Source organism: Rhizophagus irregularis, chromosome 11 (assembly GCF_026210795.1).
Source record: "Rhizophagus irregularis chromosome 11, complete sequence".
NCBI classification, from domain to species: domain Eukaryota; kingdom Fungi; phylum Glomeromycota; class Glomeromycetes; order Glomerales; family Glomeraceae; genus Rhizophagus; species Rhizophagus irregularis.
In genome coordinates, this window is record NC_089439.1 from 4,702,105 (window position 1) to 4,723,844 (window position 21,740).

At 27.8% G+C, this 21,740-nt stretch overlaps 6 protein-coding genes across 7 annotated transcripts; 3 read left to right on the forward strand and 3 right to left on the reverse strand.

Moving 5' to 3' along the window:
* Positions 1 to 2,244: 2,244 nt before the first annotated feature.
* OCT59_003490 (uncharacterized protein) lies at positions 2,245 to 2,944 on the reverse strand (the record flags this gene model as incomplete). Its single annotated transcript, XM_066145647.1, has 4 exons — positions 2,245 to 2,561; positions 2,633 to 2,658; positions 2,753 to 2,862; positions 2,924 to 2,944. The coding sequence occupies 4 exons, from the start codon at positions 2,942 to 2,944 to the stop codon at positions 2,245 to 2,247; spliced, it is 474 nt and encodes a 157-aa protein (XP_065996347.1).
* Positions 2,945 to 3,396: 452 nt separating this feature from the next.
* OCT59_003491 (uncharacterized protein) lies at positions 3,397 to 3,989 on the forward strand (the record flags this gene model as incomplete). Its single annotated transcript, XM_025333522.2, has 2 exons — positions 3,397 to 3,548; positions 3,647 to 3,989. 2 exons carry the CDS (start codon positions 3,397 to 3,399, stop codon positions 3,987 to 3,989), a joined length of 495 nt encoding a protein of 164 aa, XP_025171674.1.
* A 4,804-nt stretch (positions 3,990 to 8,793) lies between these two features.
* Positions 8,794 to 9,632, reverse strand: OCT59_003492 (uncharacterized protein; the record flags this gene model as incomplete). The annotated part of the gene is made up of 3 exons (XM_066145649.1): positions 8,794 to 9,262; positions 9,342 to 9,493; positions 9,609 to 9,632. The coding sequence occupies 3 exons, from the start codon at positions 9,630 to 9,632 to the stop codon at positions 8,794 to 8,796; spliced, it is 645 nt and encodes a 214-aa protein (XP_065996348.1).
* A 1,811-nt stretch (positions 9,633 to 11,443) lies between these two features.
* Positions 11,444 to 12,984, forward strand: OCT59_003493 (uncharacterized protein). The gene has a single exon (XM_025320299.2). It carries the CDS (start codon positions 11,478 to 11,480, stop codon positions 12,810 to 12,812), a length of 1,335 nt encoding a protein of 444 aa, XP_025171676.1. The 5' UTR covers positions 11,444 to 11,477; the 3' UTR covers positions 12,813 to 12,984.
* An 88-nt stretch (positions 12,985 to 13,072) lies between these two features.
* Positions 13,073 to 14,397, forward strand: OCT59_003494 (uncharacterized protein; the record flags this gene model as incomplete). Its single annotated transcript, XM_066145650.1, has 2 exons — positions 13,073 to 13,088; positions 13,154 to 14,397. The coding sequence occupies 2 exons, from the start codon at positions 13,073 to 13,075 to the stop codon at positions 14,395 to 14,397; spliced, it is 1,260 nt and encodes a 419-aa protein (XP_065996349.1).
* A 6,300-nt stretch (positions 14,398 to 20,697) lies between these two features.
* Positions 20,698 to 21,473, reverse strand: OCT59_003495 (uncharacterized protein; the record flags this gene model as incomplete). 2 transcript variants are annotated; one of them, XM_025329361.2, is made up of 3 exons in its annotated part: positions 20,698 to 21,049; positions 21,236 to 21,384; positions 21,465 to 21,473. In XM_025329361.2, 3 exons carry the CDS (start codon positions 21,471 to 21,473, stop codon positions 20,698 to 20,700), a joined length of 510 nt encoding a protein of 169 aa, XP_025171679.2. The 2 variants fall into 2 exon arrangements, with proteins under 2 accessions (XP_025171679.2, XP_065996350.1); XM_066145651.1 differs by lacking the exons at positions 21,236 to 21,384; positions 21,465 to 21,473 and having other exon boundaries at positions 20,698 to 21,078.
* Positions 21,474 to 21,740: the final 267 nt, after the last annotated feature.

A 21,740-nucleotide genomic window follows, 5' to 3' on the forward strand; every position in this document is an offset into this window, starting at 1 on the left:
GCGTCAATACAATAAGTGACCAATGAATTCACGATTAAAATACTATCTCCTATTTACATTTCTCACTAATTATCAAACTTTAATAAACTTTTGTTTAAAAATTTTTTAGATGACAAATTGAGCATTCTTACGAATTTTTCTTATGATAATTTTTGTTGTCAAATTTTAAAATTATTTTCTAATTTTAAATTCAAACAATGATGAACGCCACTACCTGCTGGAATGAAACCGAAAAGCTTTTATAAAATTCAGAAAGGACACTAAGAAAACAAGATGACCCTGTAAAAAAAGTCGATCCGTTTTTTATATTCTATCTTTCTTCCGTAAAAGGCTCATATTTCCGGAGTTAATAACCTTATATCACGGGAATTATTTACATTTTCCGTGAATGGATCCGTGAAAAGGCTCATTTTTACGGAGTTTTTACAGAAATAACGGATAAAATTTTTTAATATGGTGAACAAGAAGACGAAACGCAGTATGATATCTGTTTGTTCAAGACGTTTTTATAAAGTGTGATAGACTGGATTAAATAGTTCTCTTATCTAATATTAGTTCGAGACAGAACAACCTATTTGTGATATTATGTAGATAAAATGAAACGTTAGAATTAGAATATATATTCGAAAACATTCTCATCATCATATATCATCATATGATTAAATTTGTGTTGAAAATTGATCATAATTATTTTGCCTTAATTACCATATATACTCAGATATTTTCTTAGATAATTGACCAATTCAAAACATTTTCTAGTACTTTGAAGAATATTAATTGAATTTGTTTAATTTTTATTTTTTTTTTTCCTAGTTAGTATTTGGCTATTTGCTCTAAAATAACAGTTAATTGCATGTTCAGCTCGGAAAGTATATATAACAGTTCTCTTCTTATGATATAATAATAAGCAACTAATAGATACGATAATTATTGTAGTTGCAATACCGCTTCTATCAAGGTGCTGTTGTACTTTGATTAAAATTGTTAATCTACTTGTAATTTTTTCTATTGTTCATATCAATCATATGAATTTGATTACTTTGACCACCAATATTATAATAGGACTAATTATTTGCACGTAAAAGGGTCTACTGTAGTGTCTAAAACTATTATTGGATCGGGAATTTCCTCTAAATAATAATAAGTCCCCATTTTGTGCTAGAAATTTAGAATCTGAAATCTAAGATAAATTTGTGACTTCTATGTGCTTGTGTACGCTAGCGACAAATTTGCATTAAATAAGAGAATGGTGCAAATACCACAAAGATAATAATAATCTCAACCAGAAGAGAAGAGATCCTTCTAGATTTGAGTTAGTTAGTGGATCAAAGAGTAAGAAAATATACTCTTTATCATCAGTCTGGACGTAATTCTCGCAATTTCCAGCCAATTAAAGAGAAATAAGAAATATTAACAATGAATATTTCGCGGCAGCGCACAAAATCTATTTAAATTTTGCCGGATTTTCCGAAAGCTTTTTGATAAATCCGTAAAAATTTTTCAAACCCGGAATTTCTTCGGACATGGCACAGCAAATTTCCGGTAAATTTTATGAATGCCGGAATTTTATTAATATATAATAAAAACGTTAAAATATTAATTCTCATTTTCTTGAGTCAAGCTATTATTAATTCTTTAATGCTTAAATCCATATTGTAATAAAGACATAATGAAAATATTTGAGACTTTAGAATTTATGCCGAATTGCCAATTAAATAAAAAAAATTTTTTTTTATTGGTTCCAGTCACATGTTCCGATGCAAAAAATGAATTTCCGGAATTTTTTGATTTTTTCGGAAAATTTCCGGTATTTTTTCAAAAACTTATTGTGCGCTGTTTCGCGGTAAAATTATTAAGCTACAACGGATTTTAAATCGTCCAATCACATGGTTTACTGCAAAGAAACAGCGCCTAAATTCTAATTTCTTTGTCAAAAAAAAATCTAGGATTAAAAATACTAAAATTCGAGGATTGAATGGGAAAATAGCTCATTAAAATTGAAGTTGTTAGTTGATTTTGTTCAATTGTTTATTATGTATACATTTTAATTTTCGTTAAGATCTTCATCTTCCCGACCATAAAATATGGGGGCAGCTATACCAACGGCAGCCATATCGTATTTTGTGGATGGTTGAGAGGAGGTGGAGGAGGGTGATAAATGATATTTTATATTAAGATTTTTTTCTTTTTATTATAAAAATAATATAAAGGTTAATAAAGTATTACTGTACATTAGGGTAATTACTAATAAGGCCTCATTCTATAAGGTTCATTAAATTTAGGTTTAAGTTTATAATTATGTTCCATAATAAATTCATAACGATATTTTGTATCATTGTGGAGTCGAGGAAGCCGTAAAGAGGTGTCATTAACGTCATACGAGTTACTTCTATTTTTCGAATTCCAATAATTCTTAACTTGGTTTTCGGCGCGGAGTTTTCCAAATTGTACATACAGGTCTTGAATTACGTATTTCCAATTGATGTATTTTGGTGTTCGATATTTTTGAGCTAGTTCGATAACGTAACCTTTTTCGTGATCCCCTAGAGGTTGATTACATACTAATATATACTAAATCAATGTATTGAAAAAAAATAAATAAATAAATTGATAGACAAAAAGTTTTACTTACATTTTGGATTGAGATAATTTCTCCAACTAAATTATTTTTTTTAAAAAAAAATAAAATGTTAAAAAGTTCGTAAGTAAAAAAAATATATATATATATATATATTTTAAATAAAATTCATACTGATTAGCAAGTTGTTTTGGCGTATATTGTGGCATTAGCCTAATAATCCTTAAAAAACGATCATTATAGCGTCCCCATAACCTCATGAGAAACTTTATACACTTGTTGTCCTGTAGAAGAGCATTTTGTTAATATAACGCAAAAGAAATAAATAATTAAAGATATTTATACTTTGTTACTAAATGACGGCATATTCTTCTTTTATGGAAAGAACTTTTTATTTTATAGTTCGTGAGAAATAATCAGATTCAATTCCCAAATAAAAGTTTAACCATTTAATTGCAATGTTAAAAAAAAACTGAGGCTAATATGGTAATTGGAAGCTTTTAATACTTGCGGATACCTAATTCCGAAAAATGAAATTAAACGTTACGCAATCGTTTTGAATTTTTTGATTATAAATTTAACTTATTTGATTGTTAGAATTTTGACAATCATAATAATTTAAATGAACTATCCCAAATTTACATAACCGTTAACTTCTATGTATTATGATCTGCATCTTGCATCTTAAAAACATGAAACACAATTTGCGTAAAAGAAATTTATTTTTTTATTTTAATTTTTTTTTTACTATTCTTAATTTAATAATTCGCTGAAAATTCCATAAAAAAGTATTTTCTTTTTAATTTATTTGCTTTTCTATGTCTTCAAACTCTTCTACTGCACACAAATTGAAGAGCCGAGATGAAATAATAAACGAAATTCTTGAGTCAGTAGTTGGAAAAACAAAAGAAGCAGTCCTAAAGTTACAGAAATACGAGATTTGTGAGACCGAAAAAAAAATTCATGATCGGTAAATAAAATATTTTTTGATTATTTTGTTTTATAAAAGAAGATGTTTAATTTTTTTTTAAAAAAAAAATATACTCACAAATTTATCATAAATTCCAGATTATTTGCGCGTCAAGACCGTGTAGCCTCACCAAGACCTCCTCCTAATCAAAATGGTACTGCAAGTAATGAAATAGGAGACGGCGATGGAGGTGTAAATAATGAGATAGGAACGTACATAATTCAAAAGACTTACCCTATTAACACACTTGTCGCTCCTTTTAATCCCGAGGCGGTTCTCCCTCGACTTGATTACTCCATGACTAAACAAAATTATATTAAGTTTCTTATCATGGAGCCTAAACCGAATAATTCTTCAACCTCTTATGATGTAGCGGTAAAGTTGGGTTTATCAGTTATAGCTGGATCAGATTTCAATACGCCAATTTCACTCACCCGTTGAAAAATAAAAATCTTGCCCCTAAAAGAAAGTCGAAAAAAAAGAACTAGTATTTATTTGATAGAATTGTTAAATAGGAAGAATATTCAATACCATAATAATAATTTTTAATATTCGAGTTTATGATATTAAGTGTGTACTTACTTAATTATTTACGATGTTATACAGGTAAAATGAGCGAACGTGACCAAATAATAATAATAAATATTAACACTTTCACGTGTAATCATAAATTCTGGAAATTGGCTAAACAAATTCAATTACTTTTGGGTCATATGAATTTCTTGTGTATAGAAAATTGTGCACCCAAAGAATTTTCGACACAATTAAAATAGGAACGAGCGCTAAATTTGCAACAATAACAAATTAATTTTACCCCTGAATAAATAAAAATATAAACCATTGCTCTACCATTCGATTAATCTCTCTTCAAATTATTTCAAATTAACTCAAACACGTTTAACTTGTAAGTTTGCAAATAGTATTCTTTGTTGATTAATAAAATAAAATCATTGAAGAAATTAACAATTCCTCAGGCGCATCATATCTTATTAAATACACGATGGATAATAAAGGCAAAGAAAAAAGAAAGCCAAATCAGACGAAACCAAAGCAAAGGCCAAAACTACCAAAAAATCCTGATGATGATGATAAAGGACCTCGTGACAAGGGAAATAAGGACAAACCGTGGAAACCACCAAGAAAGTAATAAGATATATTACATGGAAGAAGTTCAATTAAGTATATAATATTTTAGTGTATACAGTATATAATATACAGTATATTATTATCTTTCTTGTAGGGGGTCAGGTCCTCGAAGTCCGAGAGGTCAGGAAGATCAGGATTATTATTACTGATTGGTTTCTTATCATTGAATGATTTCTACTTTCAACATTGTATTATTATATCGTCCACGAGTTAGTCTACGTTTAAACTGTGTAATTGTTACGATTCATTCAAATTTTATTTGTGCTTATGCTATGCCGGGACTGTATTCGGGATTCCCGAATCTAAGATTGATATTAAAAAAATGATCATTCCCAAAAAATAATTATGTAATCTATGAATATAATAAGCAGTTAATTGCGTAATATTTAGTTAGTCGGTCTTATTTTGGACTTGTTTTTGAACCTTATAGAATTTGTGCAATGTAATAACGCTTTTATTATTGGTGTCCCGGCATTCTTCAAAATCATAATAACCTACTAATCAATTGCTTTTAATATTTCATAAAGCGTCTTTTACTACAAATGTCTCTCAGAATTTTTTTTTTTATCCTATCCCCTCCATAAAATTTCAACCATTATTAATCATTTTGAAAATGGCAACAATCAAATTTATCCTATAATTTTATAATTTTATGGAGAGATCTACACGGGGTCCCTTCATATTTTATGTTACCAAATCGATACGAATGTTCTACCATATCACTTCGATGTAAAAAGAAATTACGTAATTGTCTTACATATCCAATAGTTTATATAAAGGAGAAAATTATTTTTTGAGATCCTGTTTCAAATTTAATTTATTATTAACCTATAATTTACTTCAAAAGTTAGGATTTGACATTTTTTACTCGTCAATTTTTTAATTTCAGATCTTTCCAGACAAGAAATTCTGAAATTTCAAATGAATTATTGTATTTCTTACATTTTATAACTATTTATAATCATGTAAAAGCAAAGGTACTTTGAGTATATTTTATTCCCTAACCCTTATATCCATTCGTAGGTTAGATAGGTTGCACCTTGTAGCCTACTTAATGGGTTTTATGTTTGTCAATTTAAAGTAATTAAACAGATTGTTATTCTCAAATTACCTAGGTTTTACGATAGGCGAGATTGGGATAATTGTCGTATTTACTGTAGACGCGAATTGGTTGATCGCTCTTTTACGGATAATATTGAAGAATTTCAACAACTGAAGTATATATTGAAATGTTATCTATTAATCCATAATATATTTTAAAATTAAATCTGGGACTATAAGACAAGATTTTGAATTGGTTATGAAATCACGTCCTTCGGTAAAGATTAATGGAGTCAATAATATTTTATAATAACATTTTATTTTGCTAATTTTATATATAATAAATAGTTATTGGATGGGAAAAGGAGATATCGGTCAAAGACCAAATAACTGAGTTATAGTTCGGTCATTAGAAATACTGTGGTGACCAATAGGAATTAATACACTAATAACGATTTCAATATTAGATGTCTCATAAAAATATCCCAATTTGTTATTTTAAGATTTCATGGTAATTAATGGAATTAGAGCTAAATTGTTTGTGATTGAAATGAACAGATCTTTTAGCATTATTATTATGGAGAAAAAAGTATCTGTGATGAATTATTAGAAGTTTCAGCCACTAATATCTATCTATATGTCTTTAGAGGCATCTGGATATCACCAAAACCATAGTATTAGTGCCCTTTTCGGTGCAGATTAATTGATAAATTAAAATTTTCAAAGATCAAGCTCTGATGCGACTTCTCCAGATTTTATAGGAACAATTGGTTATTGTCCGCCCTTTGGAGAGCGTGATATAATTACTGTAAATATGAATGAAAGGAAATGTGGATTTACTATCAACTCCTTTAGCTCGATAATTTGAAAATTAGGAAAAGAAATAGATTTTTTGATTAATGATATTAATGAGTATCTCGATGATTTTGTTTCATGTTAGGAAGAATATGAAATTGAATATTTCGCTATATATTTTCTTGTACTTTCATTATTTTAAAACAAAAGGAATTAGGAATTTATTTAGGAGGAAAAAAAGTTTTTAATTTTTTAAATTACGATTTACGGTAATACTGGTAATCATTTTTAACTATTTAATTCCGGTCGAAATTGTAAATTTGTCATGTGAATCGCTGATTAATCTGATTTTTTTTTTTCGGCTAAATATAAAATGCTACTTTTTCATCACAATCGAAAAAAGAAATGATTCTAATACTTAATGATACCGGTATGTCTCATAAATGAATTTTGATTATTTTAAAGGGATGAACATTATGACTCTTTAAAAAAAGAGATGTGAAAAATTTAATCTGTTGAAACTGAACATTTAAGTTTATGGTAAGAATATTTTATTTTATTTTTTTTTATTCTTTTGTGAGTGTGGCTATCTACAAATACTTACTTATCCTTAGTCTTGGTTATAATTAGCATTTAAAGTACCTGCTGCTGTTAAACCTTATACGTGGAAGAGGAAGTCAAAGATTAAAAAGGTTAATAATAATAATGCTATGGAACAATTGAAAGAGCATGCTAAAAAATCTATCTTCTGAGCTGTAATTGTTGGACGACGTTATTCTGAATATGGAGATCCCTTAATCCTCGAACAATATTTAAAAGGAGAGGTGGTAGAAATATTAATAACACTTGGTAATAACGAGTGTAGTTACAAATTTATACCTTCTCCAATCTAAGGATTTCAAAAAAAAAAATTCAGCCAAGGTTGAGTAATTGGTCGTTGTATTAAGTTATTTTTATACACAGGGAAGAAAGAAAATTAATTTTTAATCTTTATTTTTATTTTTTACGCGTCATTAGGAGAAGGAAAATCAACAAAAAATGCCGATGGAATAGTGGGAAGAAAATGGTGAGTGAACGATGATAACAAATTAAAGAAAATATTTATTTATTTATTTATTTATTGATAATTATTCGACTAATATTGTTATATATTGATATATTGTTACCAGTGATGAACAAAACTATCAATGATTTGGAACGCAATTCACAATCAACAAATAATAAGATTCAACATACAGTATATTGTAGGTTAGCAAGTGGAAAAGTCGCATAAAAAAAATTTTTTTAACAACTTAGTCACTTTTAAAAGTATAGTTAAATTAAGATGGATTATCTTTTATAGATATTACTCTTAGAAAGAAAGTTAAAAAAAAAGTAGATATATAAAAATTTTTTGATGAGCGATAATTTGTTGGAAATCGGAAGAGAAGATGAGTTAGAGAAGATGGTGCCAAAGAAAAGAATACGAAAAAGAGATGAAGATGAAATCAAAAAGTAACATTATCATTTTATAGACAGGTATCCCAGTCTTTAGGAGTTTCCAGCAGAATCATTAACATTTATAAGCTAGTTTCTTATAAATTTCAGGAGAAATTCTGGTCTGAATCCATACATATTTCTAACACTAAGATAGTATCATATTTTCTTTTACGGAAAAGGTGGTTTCATATATGAATTGTCAGCACGTTCCAAAATATTAAAGATACAAGGTCAGATGATAATTCAGAAAAATAATATATATGGTTCTCTATTCAAAATTTTTTGACATGTTATCGATCACTTTATGAGTATATTTCAATGGAAACAAGCTATTATCAGATGATACATATTATATTCTGAAAATTACGCTAGAGAAAGTAGGATGATCAAATATACTGAAAGGAGAAAGATCATGAGAATACAATCTAGTTTATTATATAGTATATTCACGAAAACCATAAAAACAAATAAACTTATATTACGATAGACTTTATATTCCGATTGGAAGTTAAAAGAGAGGACCATTTAAATACTATTATATTCAAAATATATGAAAACTATATATAATTTACGTAAAAAGGATAGATGATTTTTGTTAAAGAGGAAAAAAAAATTAAAGATATATATTTCTATTATTTATTATTGATCAATAATTTACCATTTCTAAGTTCTGATAAGAGAATAGATCTATAGCAAATTAATAAATACTATGGTAGTCTATGAAAAATTTAGAACTGTTAATGATCAAATTTTGGGACGAATTAACGTACTTATTAATATAGTTTCATGGAAAGGAACAAAACTGGTGTGTTTGTTCCTTCATTACGTGATCAGGTTGCAAAGTAGGAAATTTAATGATATTATTCTGATGCATAGAATTATCGAGTGGAGGTAACACAGCAGTAGGATCAAAAGGGGCGGTATGTTGTGTGGCAATTGCAGTAGCAGCTGCAGTTGTTGCAGTTGCAGTTGCAATGATAGTAGCAATTGTAGTTGCAGCGATCGTAGCAGTTGCAGTAGTAGCAGCAGTTGAGGTGGAAGTATTAGTTGCATTGGCAGTAGCAGTGGTAGTAGTGGTGACATTTGCAGTGATAGTCGCTCCGGCTCTTTGTGATCCTGCTTCATTATCGTCGTTATTTAAAATCGACGAAATTCTGGTATAGTCCTTATTAATCAAGGTCTCATTAAAGGAAGCCATAGGACCTAGCGCTCCACTTTTTCTTTCACTTCCAGATCGTTTACGTTTGATCAAACTAGAATTTATGATTAGACAAATTATTTTATGTATATAATATTTTGAATAAATTAATATAAAATAGAACTTTTGTTTACCGATCATAAACTTGTTTTAAATCCCAGTAAATCCCATATTTTTTTAACTCTTGGACTAAACTATCCAATTTATCCAAAGAAAATGTTTTTCTTTTTCCAAGATCTGTTTGTTTGATAATTTCGTCGACTATTTCACCGATTTTGAACAAAGTCTTTAAAAAAAAAAGATATAACCATATAAATAAAAAAAAAACTAAGTATGGACAAAAAAATTTTAATTTATTCTTTTTTCTTTTTTCTTTTTTTTATCGATTTTAATTAACTTACAACATTTTCTGACATATCGGACATTTTGTCAAGAAGAAAAGAAATCTGATGATTTGAATTTGGAAATATACGTTTATACGCATTTTTAAGGAAATGTGAGTGAATGAACAATTTTTTTGGAAATATTGAATGTTTCTTTGATAAAAATAATTGTAAATTTGTAATACAAATACAAACATAAAAATAAAGTGTAAGGATTTACTATCTGACATATTGTAATGTTTGTACATCCCGATCACAATGACGCATTAAGGCATTATGCATTTCTGCAGATGACAATTAATTAAAATATATTTTTTCTTTTCTTGCAAGATATTTTAGCAATCATGGATCTTGAATATATTAAATCTCATAAGAAGGGGATCTTTATTCTATGCATATATGATTTTAATATCTTTAAATTAAGTTTTGTTGGAAGCTAAAAATTCGAAGATTTACGATGCAATGTGTAACGGAATAAACGCCTTCAAATTAAGGCATTTTCGCTGACCCATTTAGAAATTTTTGAAAGAGAATATCTGATGATCTGTAAACATCCATCTGAATATTTGATCGGATGACGTGATGAATTATCTAAAAAAGGAATACAAGCGTTTTCTCACGAAAATGAAATAGATAAAAAAAGCTAATTATTAATTAGAGTTTATGATTACGTATTAATTGTCCATTATTTATTTGTAGGGCCGTTACTTTGTCGTCATTTTAATTTTTAATTTTTATTATTTCTCTTTATCAAATAGGTTAAAATGTCCTAATAACATCACGAGTTGAAATTTCTTGTCTTCAAAAATACTGAGCAAAGTCAGTTTTAATCATACGAGATATTTTTCTCGTTCGGGTTAGTTAACGGTTTCACGATCTATTCTATATTGACTTGATCAAGATTCAAGACTTCATATCTCTCAATTATACTTTTCGGTTTAGATTTCAGCTATCCCGAGTCGTGGGCTTGCAGAGCTGATTGTATTTATTTTGATTAATTTGATCGCGCTTTTTTTTGGATTGCCACTTTCATTTTTATCTTGAGCTTGACATAAAATAAATATGATTAAATATAACAGTTTTCATCATATAATTGATCTAATACAACATAATTTTTACATTTTTCTGAAAGTATTTTCGTACTTTGTGGTCTTGTACACCTTTATTAATAAAAATTAAAGATAATTGTTTGTTTTGTGTAATTTCACGTTGCAGAAGATTATTAGACTCCCCAAACGGGTTTTAATGTTAAACCTATCAAGAAGCCCCAAACTTACAAGTAAAACCTGCACACCCTTAATGAATAATAGTATACACACCTACTAATCAGTTGTTCTATTATCAGTTTATATCGCATCATTTACATTTTTAAAATTAGTAACTCTCCTATATTTCTGTCTTCTTCCTCTGGGATATTATAAAATTCTGAGAGGTGAATCGTCGAGTCCAAACTACAAGAGAACTTTGCACGGAAGTCATACCACAAACATCACGCAGGTTATCAAATCCCTAACAACGCAACCTCTTTAACGAGACCACATTTTTCTGTTATAATAAATATTTCAGAATATGAAAATTATAATTATAATTATAATTGGTAAAAAAAAAATTTCCTTTATAAACAGAATTGATACGAAGTATTTATATGAATTTACAAAAGAATCCATATTCTCGAAACCTATTACTTGATAAGCAACTTTTTCACGATTTAAATTTTTTTTTTATGGTATACCGTTAAACTTTAAAAACAGGCTTTACATGCATAGCCAGAATTCGAGTAATCAGTTATACAAAAAAGTTAGGATCATCGGTTTCCCAAATATAAATTGTGCATTTATTTTTTTTTTTGTTTCGAAATTCAATAAATTTTTAAATTTGTTTATAACTATGAAAATAAAGTACTGTGTTTTTCTACTCTTTATAATTTCTACATACGGTAATTTAATCCCTAACAATAGGGTTATCACAGATTCCGAAGATTTTAATTTGATAGAAGGAATAACATATAAAATAGTTCATTCAAATTCAGGCTTAAGCTTGGATAGTAACGGTAATGGAGTTTATACTAGTTCTATTTCTAGTCCGTATCAATATTGGTCATTAAAAAAGGCTGATGGTAATAAGTATAATATCATAAGTTTAAAATCTGGTATGAATTTAGATAGTAACGGTCAAACCGCATATATAAGTGTTCCGAAACATAATTCTATTTTTAATCCATATCAACATTGGATGTTTACAAAGATTGATAATGATACTTATAATATTATTCATCCAGTATCTCGGAATTTGGATGGCAATGGTAAGGAAGTTTATATCAGTAGTCCTGAAGATAATTCCAAAGTAAATCCTTATCAACATTGGTTATTTGAACCTAGTAATTATAATTTAACCGCAACAGTAATGGATTTTACATATCCTCCAGATATAAAAGATAATTTGGATAAATATAAGTCACGCGTTAACCTTTTAAGCGGTAATTTTGTTTTTGAAAATTATGCAAATGCAACAATAGAACAAACTATCGATAGAATTGAAACAAAATCAAATATTTTTACTTTGGAAATCAGAAAATCAGATTCATTTCAATTTACAATAAATATTGACGTGAAGGTTGATCTTGGTATATATATTCTCCAAACTTTGGGAATAAACACAGGGTTTATAGAAGGTACTGGTGGGATTAAATTTGCGTTTTCTTCAAAACATGAGAAAGTATATAGGGAAACTGTATCAGAAACGGTTTCATATAATGTTAATCAGAAAATAATCATACCACCCCTTAATTCGGTAAAAGTTAATAGCACGATAGATAAGATTAGTATTCGCGTACCATTTAAAGCAAAGATTAGAGTTAATGGAAAAGCAGACAGATTAGATGAGAATGGAAGAATTGTTTCAATGACCGATGTTGAGATTAATGCACTTAGATGTTATCTTCGAAAGGAAAAATATGAAACAAAAAATATAACAGTTGAAGGAAATTATCTTATTGTTGATACCAGTGGTACTTTGGAAGTAGAAGGTTATGGATTTGATACAAGAATTGAAACATATCCTATCTCCCAGACCCCGATCCAGCCGACCCCTCCTCCGAATATCTCTTACTTCTCCTACTTCATACTTTACATCGCGCTTATCATATTTACATCTTTTATTGCATATTATTTTATAAAATCATATTTAAACAAAGTAAATGATGAATACGTTAGAATACCTTAGCATAATAATTTATTGTATAACTGATAATGTAATTTATAAACTTTTGTCTTTTAATAATATAAGCGATTAGTTCAGTTATACAAAAAATAGGTAAAAGGCTTGGATCAACCGGATAATTTGATTCCGTCATTAGGACATACAAATAGAATAAAGTTTCTTTTGACAAGTGTAACATGATACCGATTTTCATTATTTAAAATGCACTCTCATTTTTTTTTTTTTGGTTCACATAAAAACTTAAATTTTAAATTTTTGTAACCATGAAAATAAAATATGGTGTTTTTCTTTTTTTATAATTTCTGCCCATAGTAATTTAATCCCTAATAATAGGGTTATCACAGATTCCGATTCTACAAAAGATTTTAATTTGATAGAAGGAATCACGTATAAAGTAATTCATTCAAAGTCAGGTTCAAACTTGGATAGCAATGGTGATGGTATCTATATTAGTTCTGCATCTAATCCATATCAATATTGGTCATTGAGGAAAGCTGCTGATGATAATCGTTATAATATTGTAAACTTAAAATCTGGTATGAATTTAGACAGTAACGGTCAAACAGCGTATATCAGTGCTCCTAAACATAATTCTATTTTTAACCCGTATCAACATTGGATGTTTACAAAGATAGATGATGATGCTTTTAATATTATTCATCCAAAATCTCGAAATTTAGACGGCAATGGTAAAAATGTTTATATCAGTAGTCCTGGAGATAATTCCAAAGTAAATCCTTATCAATATTGGTTATTTGAACCTAGTAATTATAATATAAGCGCAACAGTAATGGATTTTACGTATCCTCCAGATATAAAAGATAATTTGGATAAATATAAGTCACGCGTTAACCTTTTAAGTGGTAATTTTGTTTTTGAAAATTATGCAAATGCAACAATAGAACAAACTATCGATAGAATTGAAACAAAATCAAATATTTATTCTTTGGAAATAAGAAAATCAGAATCATTTGAATCTACAAAATATGTTGGTATGGATTTTCATCTTGGTATGCCTATTCTCGAAATATTGGGGATAAATACGAGATTTGTTGGTGGAATTAAAAGTACATTTCGTTCAAATCATGATGAAGTATACAGGGAATCCGTATCAGAAACGGTTTCATATCATATTGGTCAAAAAATTATCGTACCACCCCTTAATTCGGTAAAAGTTAACAGCACTATAGATAAGGTTAGTATTCACGTACCATTTAAAGCAAAAATTCGAATTAATGGAAAAGCAGACAGATTAGATGAGAATGGAAGAATTGTTTCAATGACCGATGTTGAGATTAATGCACTTAGATGTTATCTTCGAAAGGAAAATTATGAAACTAAAAATATAACAGTTGAAGGAGATTATCTTATTGTTGATACTAGTGGTACTTTGGAAGTAGAAGGTTATGGATTTGATACAAGAATTGAAACATATCCTATCCCTCAGACTCCGAAGGACCAGCCTTCGAATTCGAATACCTCCTACTTTTTCTTGCTTTATATCGCGTTTATTATAATTATACCCTTTATTGCATACTTTATGAAAACATATTTAAACGAATCAGAAGGATACGATAGAATACCATAGTATAATTGTAGTACATTCCTACTGATTTTAGAAACTTATGTATTTTTACTTTATTTGTAATATATAAATATATATATGTGAAATATCATCTTTTTTTCAATAAAGAATATTTTGCTATCTGTTCCTATAGTCCAGGACTAGTTTGTAAATATTAAATAAAAATTGTAAATTCAACTAATTCAATTGTTCGAACGATTGTTTAATTTCGATCAATCTATCTGATGAATCAATAAATGCTATCTCATATCGCCAATAAAAGACGCTTTGGTTCCCTCAAACTATTCTTGTTATTCTGTGTTTAGTCGGTAAATTAGATAAAATCTGAAAAAATTAATCTGATATTAATCCCGCAATTTTTAAATAATAAAATGATTTTTATCAAAATAGGTACACTTTATTAAAGTATAAAACAAAATATATATGAAATCGACTTTAACTGCTACTGTAGCACGCTCAAAAACCCTCTTTTGATCTCCATAAAAAAAATAAAATAAAATAAAAAGTAATTTACATAACTTGATTTGACAACTTAGTTTGACTAATATAAACTCATGAATACGCAAAACTAATATTGGCAATTTAGCTTCATTCGTTTCATTCTAATTGTTTCATTTCTTTGATTTGATGGATTTCATCCATCTGATGAATCAATTAATGCTATCTCGTAATGGAGGAATCGTTAGACGATACAGAACCATTTTTCTCCTATTAATTTATTCGAACTATTCTGTATTTAACTGGATAAGCAAACAGATTTTTTGTTAGAATAAGGACGATTTATTAAATATAATATAAATTCTTCAACTTTACCTACTGCATTCCGTGAACTTCATTTTCGTCTCAGCAAAAATATATTAATTTTTTCACACGTCTTTTTCCTCCATTTTTTCAACAAGAAAGGGTGACATATTTGTATGATCAACATCTTTTTCTAATGTTTCCTAATGTTTCTAATTAATATTTTGTTGACAACTTATTTTGATCGATAGTAAATCCAAGAACACATTGATGCTCATTTGTTTCATTCTAATTGCGCTTTATTCTTTGATGATTTGACATTATTATCTACCAGAACTTTGGAAGCTCACTTCATTTGACAATATCGGTATTATACTTCAAAAATCACGAGCACCTTCTAACGAATAATCCGAGCATCATAAGCTCAAGCGACTTAAATAGGTTAGCTTTTTTTATCTAGTAAAGCTAGGAACTAATTTATTTAATATCATGATCAAATTAAATAAATTATAATTATTTTTATTATTTTTTTTTAACTGGCTTTACCCGTAATTGAGTTATTGTAAAACAAGTTAAAATTGTTCTGTTCTATCGCTATGTTGAAAAAAAAAAAAATTAATCACGTGCAAGGTTGCACAGCATTTATCAATCTTTTTTTTTACATCAGGAAAAAGCTTTTATTAATAATAATAATTAAACTACTTTTTTTAAACTACTTTTTTTTTGGTTTCCTATTTATATAAATATATATTTTTTTTTTGAAAAGAAAACAATACAGGATAGAAATTTAATATGGAAAGTATCTATGAACCGTTTTGATCAGAATGGATTTCCGTTCCAGTTTCTTTGGGATAAAACTCAACTTTACTTCTTTGTCATAAGCGGTTGAAGAATTATTTGGTTTAGGCTCCATGATAGGAAACTTAATATAATTTTGTCTAGTCATGGAGTAATCAAGTCGAGGAAGCACCGCCTCGGGATTAAAAGGAGCGACAAGTGTGTTAATAGGGTAAGTCTTTTGAATTATGTACGTTCCTTTCTCATTATTTACATCTCCATCGCCGTCTCCTATTTCATTACTTGCAGTACCATTTTGATTAGGAGGAGGTCTTGGTGCGGCTACACGGCCTTGACGCGCAAATAAACTGGAATTTATGATAAATTTGTGAGTATATTTTTTTTTTTAAAAAAAAAATGAAACATATTCTTTTATAAAGCAAAATAATCAAAAAATATTTTATTTACCGATCATGAACTTGTTTTTCGGTCAACAAATAAATCCCGCATTCTTGTAACTTTAGGGCTGCTTCTTTTGTTTTTCTAGCTGCTGGCCCAAGAATTTCGTCTATTATTTCATATCGGCTCCTCAACTATATAAATTTTTTTAAAAAAAGAATTTTATGGTGATAGAAACAATTAAATTTTTGATTTTTGATTTTATTTATTATTATTATTTTTTTTCTTTATTAAACTTACTTTTTTGACCATTTTTCCTTATGTTTAGAAAAGTAGATGAAAAAAATATTCTTTTAAGAAGGAAAAGAAAGAACACAGGATATAATCCCCCATCCTAATAATAATTCTTGTTCTATGATATTTATGAAACATTTGAATACTCTAAAAATGTAGTACATCAAAAAAAAAAATAATGGTTTCCATTATCCATTATTCATTATCCATTTTCAAATAATAATGTGGTTCTCCTTTTTTGCTAATTACTGGATCTAAATATTTATGATTTGCGCACGTAATCCGTCAGTGTATCAAACTTTATCATATCTAATATTAAAGATAAACACAAGAATAAACATTAACAATGTATTAAAAAAAAAATTTATAATAATAAACATTATTTTCATTGTTAATGAATACAAATAAGTATATGTAAATTTATATGTATTTACTTTAAATCTCTTTTCAATTTATTCTATTATTGAGTCAGCTTCCCCGCCTTCTACGCCATAAAATCTAATATGTGAGAAAATATTGTACATATTCCCCTTAAAGCTTCTATAAAAAGTAGAAGTTGAATGAAAGCATATCTATGTTGCGTAATATCGTGATGATTTACATATTTTTATTATGCTTTTAGATTTAGTACTGATTTAGTATAGTCTGTGAGTGATGATTATATGATCGACAAACAAACAAATATTAGGTTTATTATGTTTCATTATGTCATTCCCATGGCTCAGTAAAAAAAATTTATTATTAAGTTGGGTACACAAATGTAATTATACAGTAAGTGAGTCACATTTAAATCAAAAAGTATGGTCTAAAATATACGAGGTTTTCAAAAAACCAAATTCTTAAAATGTGAAATTAAACTATCTATAAACTTGCTGTAAAAAATTGATCCATGTTTCAATGATGAGGTGAAATATTTTAAATATATTAATTGGTTTGCTGCGGTTTTATAAATCTGATCGATAAATTTCGGTGCCCTTAACATGTAAATTTCACGTGATTATTTCTCTAAAGATCGATAGATTCGATAGACTGATAATCTGTTCGCATATACTTACAGGGTGACAAATAGGTAAATACGGTATTGATAACGTGATCTCATGGTCGTTGACGGTTAGACAGCACATCCCATTTTGCAAATTGATTATAAGCGATAATCTGATGTAGAAAAGCGCGTCAAGTATACAACAATTTACTATCGGGATACTTTATTCACTCTGAACTTGCTGATGCTTTGCGAACTTATATTGAATATTGATAACTTTTGATATACTGGCGAAACAATCAGAATATGAAGCAAAGTAGCAAGTATATTATAAGATCTTTATTTTCATAAATGGAAACACAACGCATACATAGATACTTGCCTGTTATTATTTATTGGTTTGTTAATTTGAGAAGTAAATATGACCTCGTCTTACTAGAAACAAAAGTTTAACAACTTATATTGAAGGAGCAATGGCAATTATATCTAAGTTGACAGTCTTTTTTTTATTTATCTACAACATTATTGCTAACAGAATATAGTCCCATTGTAAATATAATTTGAGATTATGGAAACCAATTATTTTGGATTTAGGATTAGGAGTAAATGTACAAATACTTAATCAATTTTGGCATTTCTTGGCGATTAATAATTTTTAAGATATGTACCAGGAGGACTTGTTACTTGTACAATCAAAAGAACGGGGTTGTTGTTGTTGGCAAACGTTGTATACGATCCACTGCTTTTATTTTTTCCTTTTTTGATTTCGTTTGATTTCGATTCTTCTTGTACTAATATATCTCATTGAGCACATACGGTCGCTTGGAGATCTGTATACTCCCGGTTACTGAAGTGATCATGCGATGTATTTTTAAGGTTTTATTTGGAGATTCCTGTATAAAGGTCTACTGGTCCTGGAGGAGGGGTCGGTTATGTACCTTCCTTTATACGCGTAGGAATTTTCTGGATAGCTCCTATTATCTTTTTTAATCACTCTTTCATCTCTCCTTAGATTATTATCAATAGCATTTAATTGATGTATTTCTTAATATTTTTTTTCCTTTTTTTTTGATTTTATTATCATAATTTTTTCCTATCACAGTTCTTTTTCATTCTGCAATAGCATTTAATTGATGTATTTATTTTTCATATTTCCTTTCCCTTTTTTTTTTTGATTTTATTATCATAATTCATTTTCCTATCACAATTCTTTTTCATTCTACAGTATAAAGCTTACTGAGTAAACCTATTTACTCACATTGTTACGTTTTTCTTTTAAATATGTAGGAGGAATATCAGGAAAATCATTCATGATCATCATCAAAAAGTGGATAATGTTGAAGAAGTTACGCCATCTCTCCCTATACGTACGTATTTTTCGCTAGGTATGCTCGAGGGTTTGGAGCTTGCTGTACGTAAAATAGATTCAGGAACTGTTCAATTATTATATTTTATTGTATCCAACTTTTACTAATTTATGGCTTCTTTATTTTAGAATATGCAAATACAGCAAAGGAATAATCGTTTAAATATCTGGAGATAAAGAAGAATTTCAACATATATGATCATTTGATGAAATTTCTGATCTCATCATCACTTATGCCATTTGTAATATTACCTTGCCTTTGGGAATTAGGAGATATGGAGTAGCTCAGAATCCACGACGACTATAAAGTCTATCTTTCCCTCGCTTTCAACATTACTTTATCTATATATTATAAACAACTGGATCTAAAATGCATAAAGAAAGCTTCAAAAATTATCTACCCGTTATGATTTATCCTTTTATTCTTTATATTTTTATCGTAATATTCTTTCTTATTTTGTTATTTCTTATAGATTTTTTATCATAAATTATAAATTATTAGAATTTTATATTATTATATATTTTATTCTATATAGTCCAATTCGGATTTAAATTTGACTTAGAATTGGGTTAACTCTAACAAACTTAAAAAGCAATACCTATCGTTATACATTCAAATTTCTATTCGTGGTGATAAGACAGATTAAAGATATGTCAACAGAAATAAAAAATGTGGATAAAAATTTGTGATGAAAACAATAATAGTTTCCCTATTTCCAATTTTTGATACGCCAATGTGATTTCGATTATTATTAAATTCAATAAACAATAATCTTTAATCATTTAAAGGATTTAACATAATAATGTTTTTAGATTCTTGCTACCCGATTCTAATAAAGAATAAAAAAAAAGAAAATCAATTACCTGTATAAATTGAAAGTAAATTAATATTATAATATTTTAATGTAAAATTACGATATCGAGTAACATATTTATGGATAAATGTTTTTTTTTGATTTGTGCAAAGTAATGCGACATTTTGGCATTCAGGTACAGGTTTGATGTGGCGATCTTTAGACACAGTACTGTACATACATAGTATACGCATGCATTTATATGTAAATTTGATAATAAATGCTATTAAATTATCTTTTATTTCAGTGTATCATAGGACAAACACCGATAAATAAGAGAGATAAATTATGAAAGGATTGATCAAAAAAAATTTTTCTTTTTTCTTCAAATAAAATAAAAATTCTTTTTTTATTTAGTATAAATAATAAATATAAAATCAATAAAATAAAAATATTTTTTTGTTTGTTTTTAGTATAAATAATAAATATAAAATAAAATATATTTTTTTTTTGTTTTAGTATAAATGTATAAATAATAACAAATATAAAAATATTTTTTTTTTGTTTTTAATATAAAAATGATAGGAAATTAGGAATTAATAAATAAAATTGTTTTTTTTTGTTTTATAATTTAATAAAATAAAAATTTTTTTGTTATAATATATAGAATTAAAATATATACACAAACTTTGTCGTTTCATACCAGCCAGTGGTACTATTTTTATAAATTTTTTGAATTTTTTTTTTTTAAAAAATTAAAATAAAGATAATAATAATTAACAAAATAAAAGGATTTGAATAAAATTAAACGATGGAACAAAGGTTTTTTAAGTAACTTTGATTATGATTTTGTTGTGTAGTATAAGCAAAAGAATACTTGATTCATAATCACATCGATGCGTATTCTGAACAATATGAACAGTCTGAACGGTCTGAACGGCCCGGACAGTCTAACTAGCCTGAGCATTCTGAGCCGCCTGAACATTCTGAGCATTTTGAGCAGCTTGAGCATTCTGAACATTCTGAGCGTTCTGAGCAGCTTGAACATTCTGAACATTCTGAGCATTTTGAGCAGCTTGAGCATTCTGAACATTCTGAGCGTTCTGAGCAGCTTGAACATTCTGAACATTCTGAGCATTTTGAGCAGCTTGAGTATTCTGAACATTCTGAGCGTTCTGAGCAGCTTGAACATTCTGAACATTCTGAGCATTCTGAGCAGCTTGAACATTCTGAACATTCTGAGCATTTTGAGCAGCTTGAGCATTCTGAACATTCTGAGCATTCTGTTCAAAACGCCTCAAACTAACGATAAAAATGAAGAGAAATAGCATATACTTTCTTTTTTAGATTTTTATATTATGTATTATACCTGCTTAATAACTTTATTTAAAGTACATGTGAATAATATAACCATACTAACGATACATCATACCCGAAGTGATAGGAAAATCCCATGTATAAATAAAAAAAAAAGAAATATTATCTTACCGGACACTAACTTTCTTGCGGGTGATCAAATTATCCAAGTGTTTTGTATTATCTAAAACCCACTTGTATTTATCTGGATAAGATAGATTTAGGTCTACTTGTTCAATAACTTCATCGATTAATTGATCAATTGTACAATTTGTATGTTTCTATATATTTTTTTAAAAAAAAGCGATTAAAAAAAAAATGTTGATAAATAAATAAAATGAACATCTTTCATTTAACTCACATCTGACATAATGAAAGATGAATTAAAAGAATACAAGATAAAAATTAACAAAATCAAAAATTTCTATTTTTCTTTTTTTTTAAAAAAAGTACAGTAAGGAGAAAATGAAAAAAAATAAAAATGAAAGATAAAAATGAAAGCTCCTCCTTTATTTATTAAAAAAATTCAATATAAATAATAATATAGACATTGTGATTTAGAAAAATTATTAATTAATTCGAAATCAATTTTTATTACGATAAAATTCTGATTGGTGATATTGTTCAATCAATGATA

Excerpts from the sequence above, each read along its gene's own strand:
- OCT59_003493 (XM_025320299.2), top strand. The coding sequence starts at position 11,478 with ATGAAAATAAAGTACTGTGTTTTTCTACTCTTTATAATTTCTACATAC.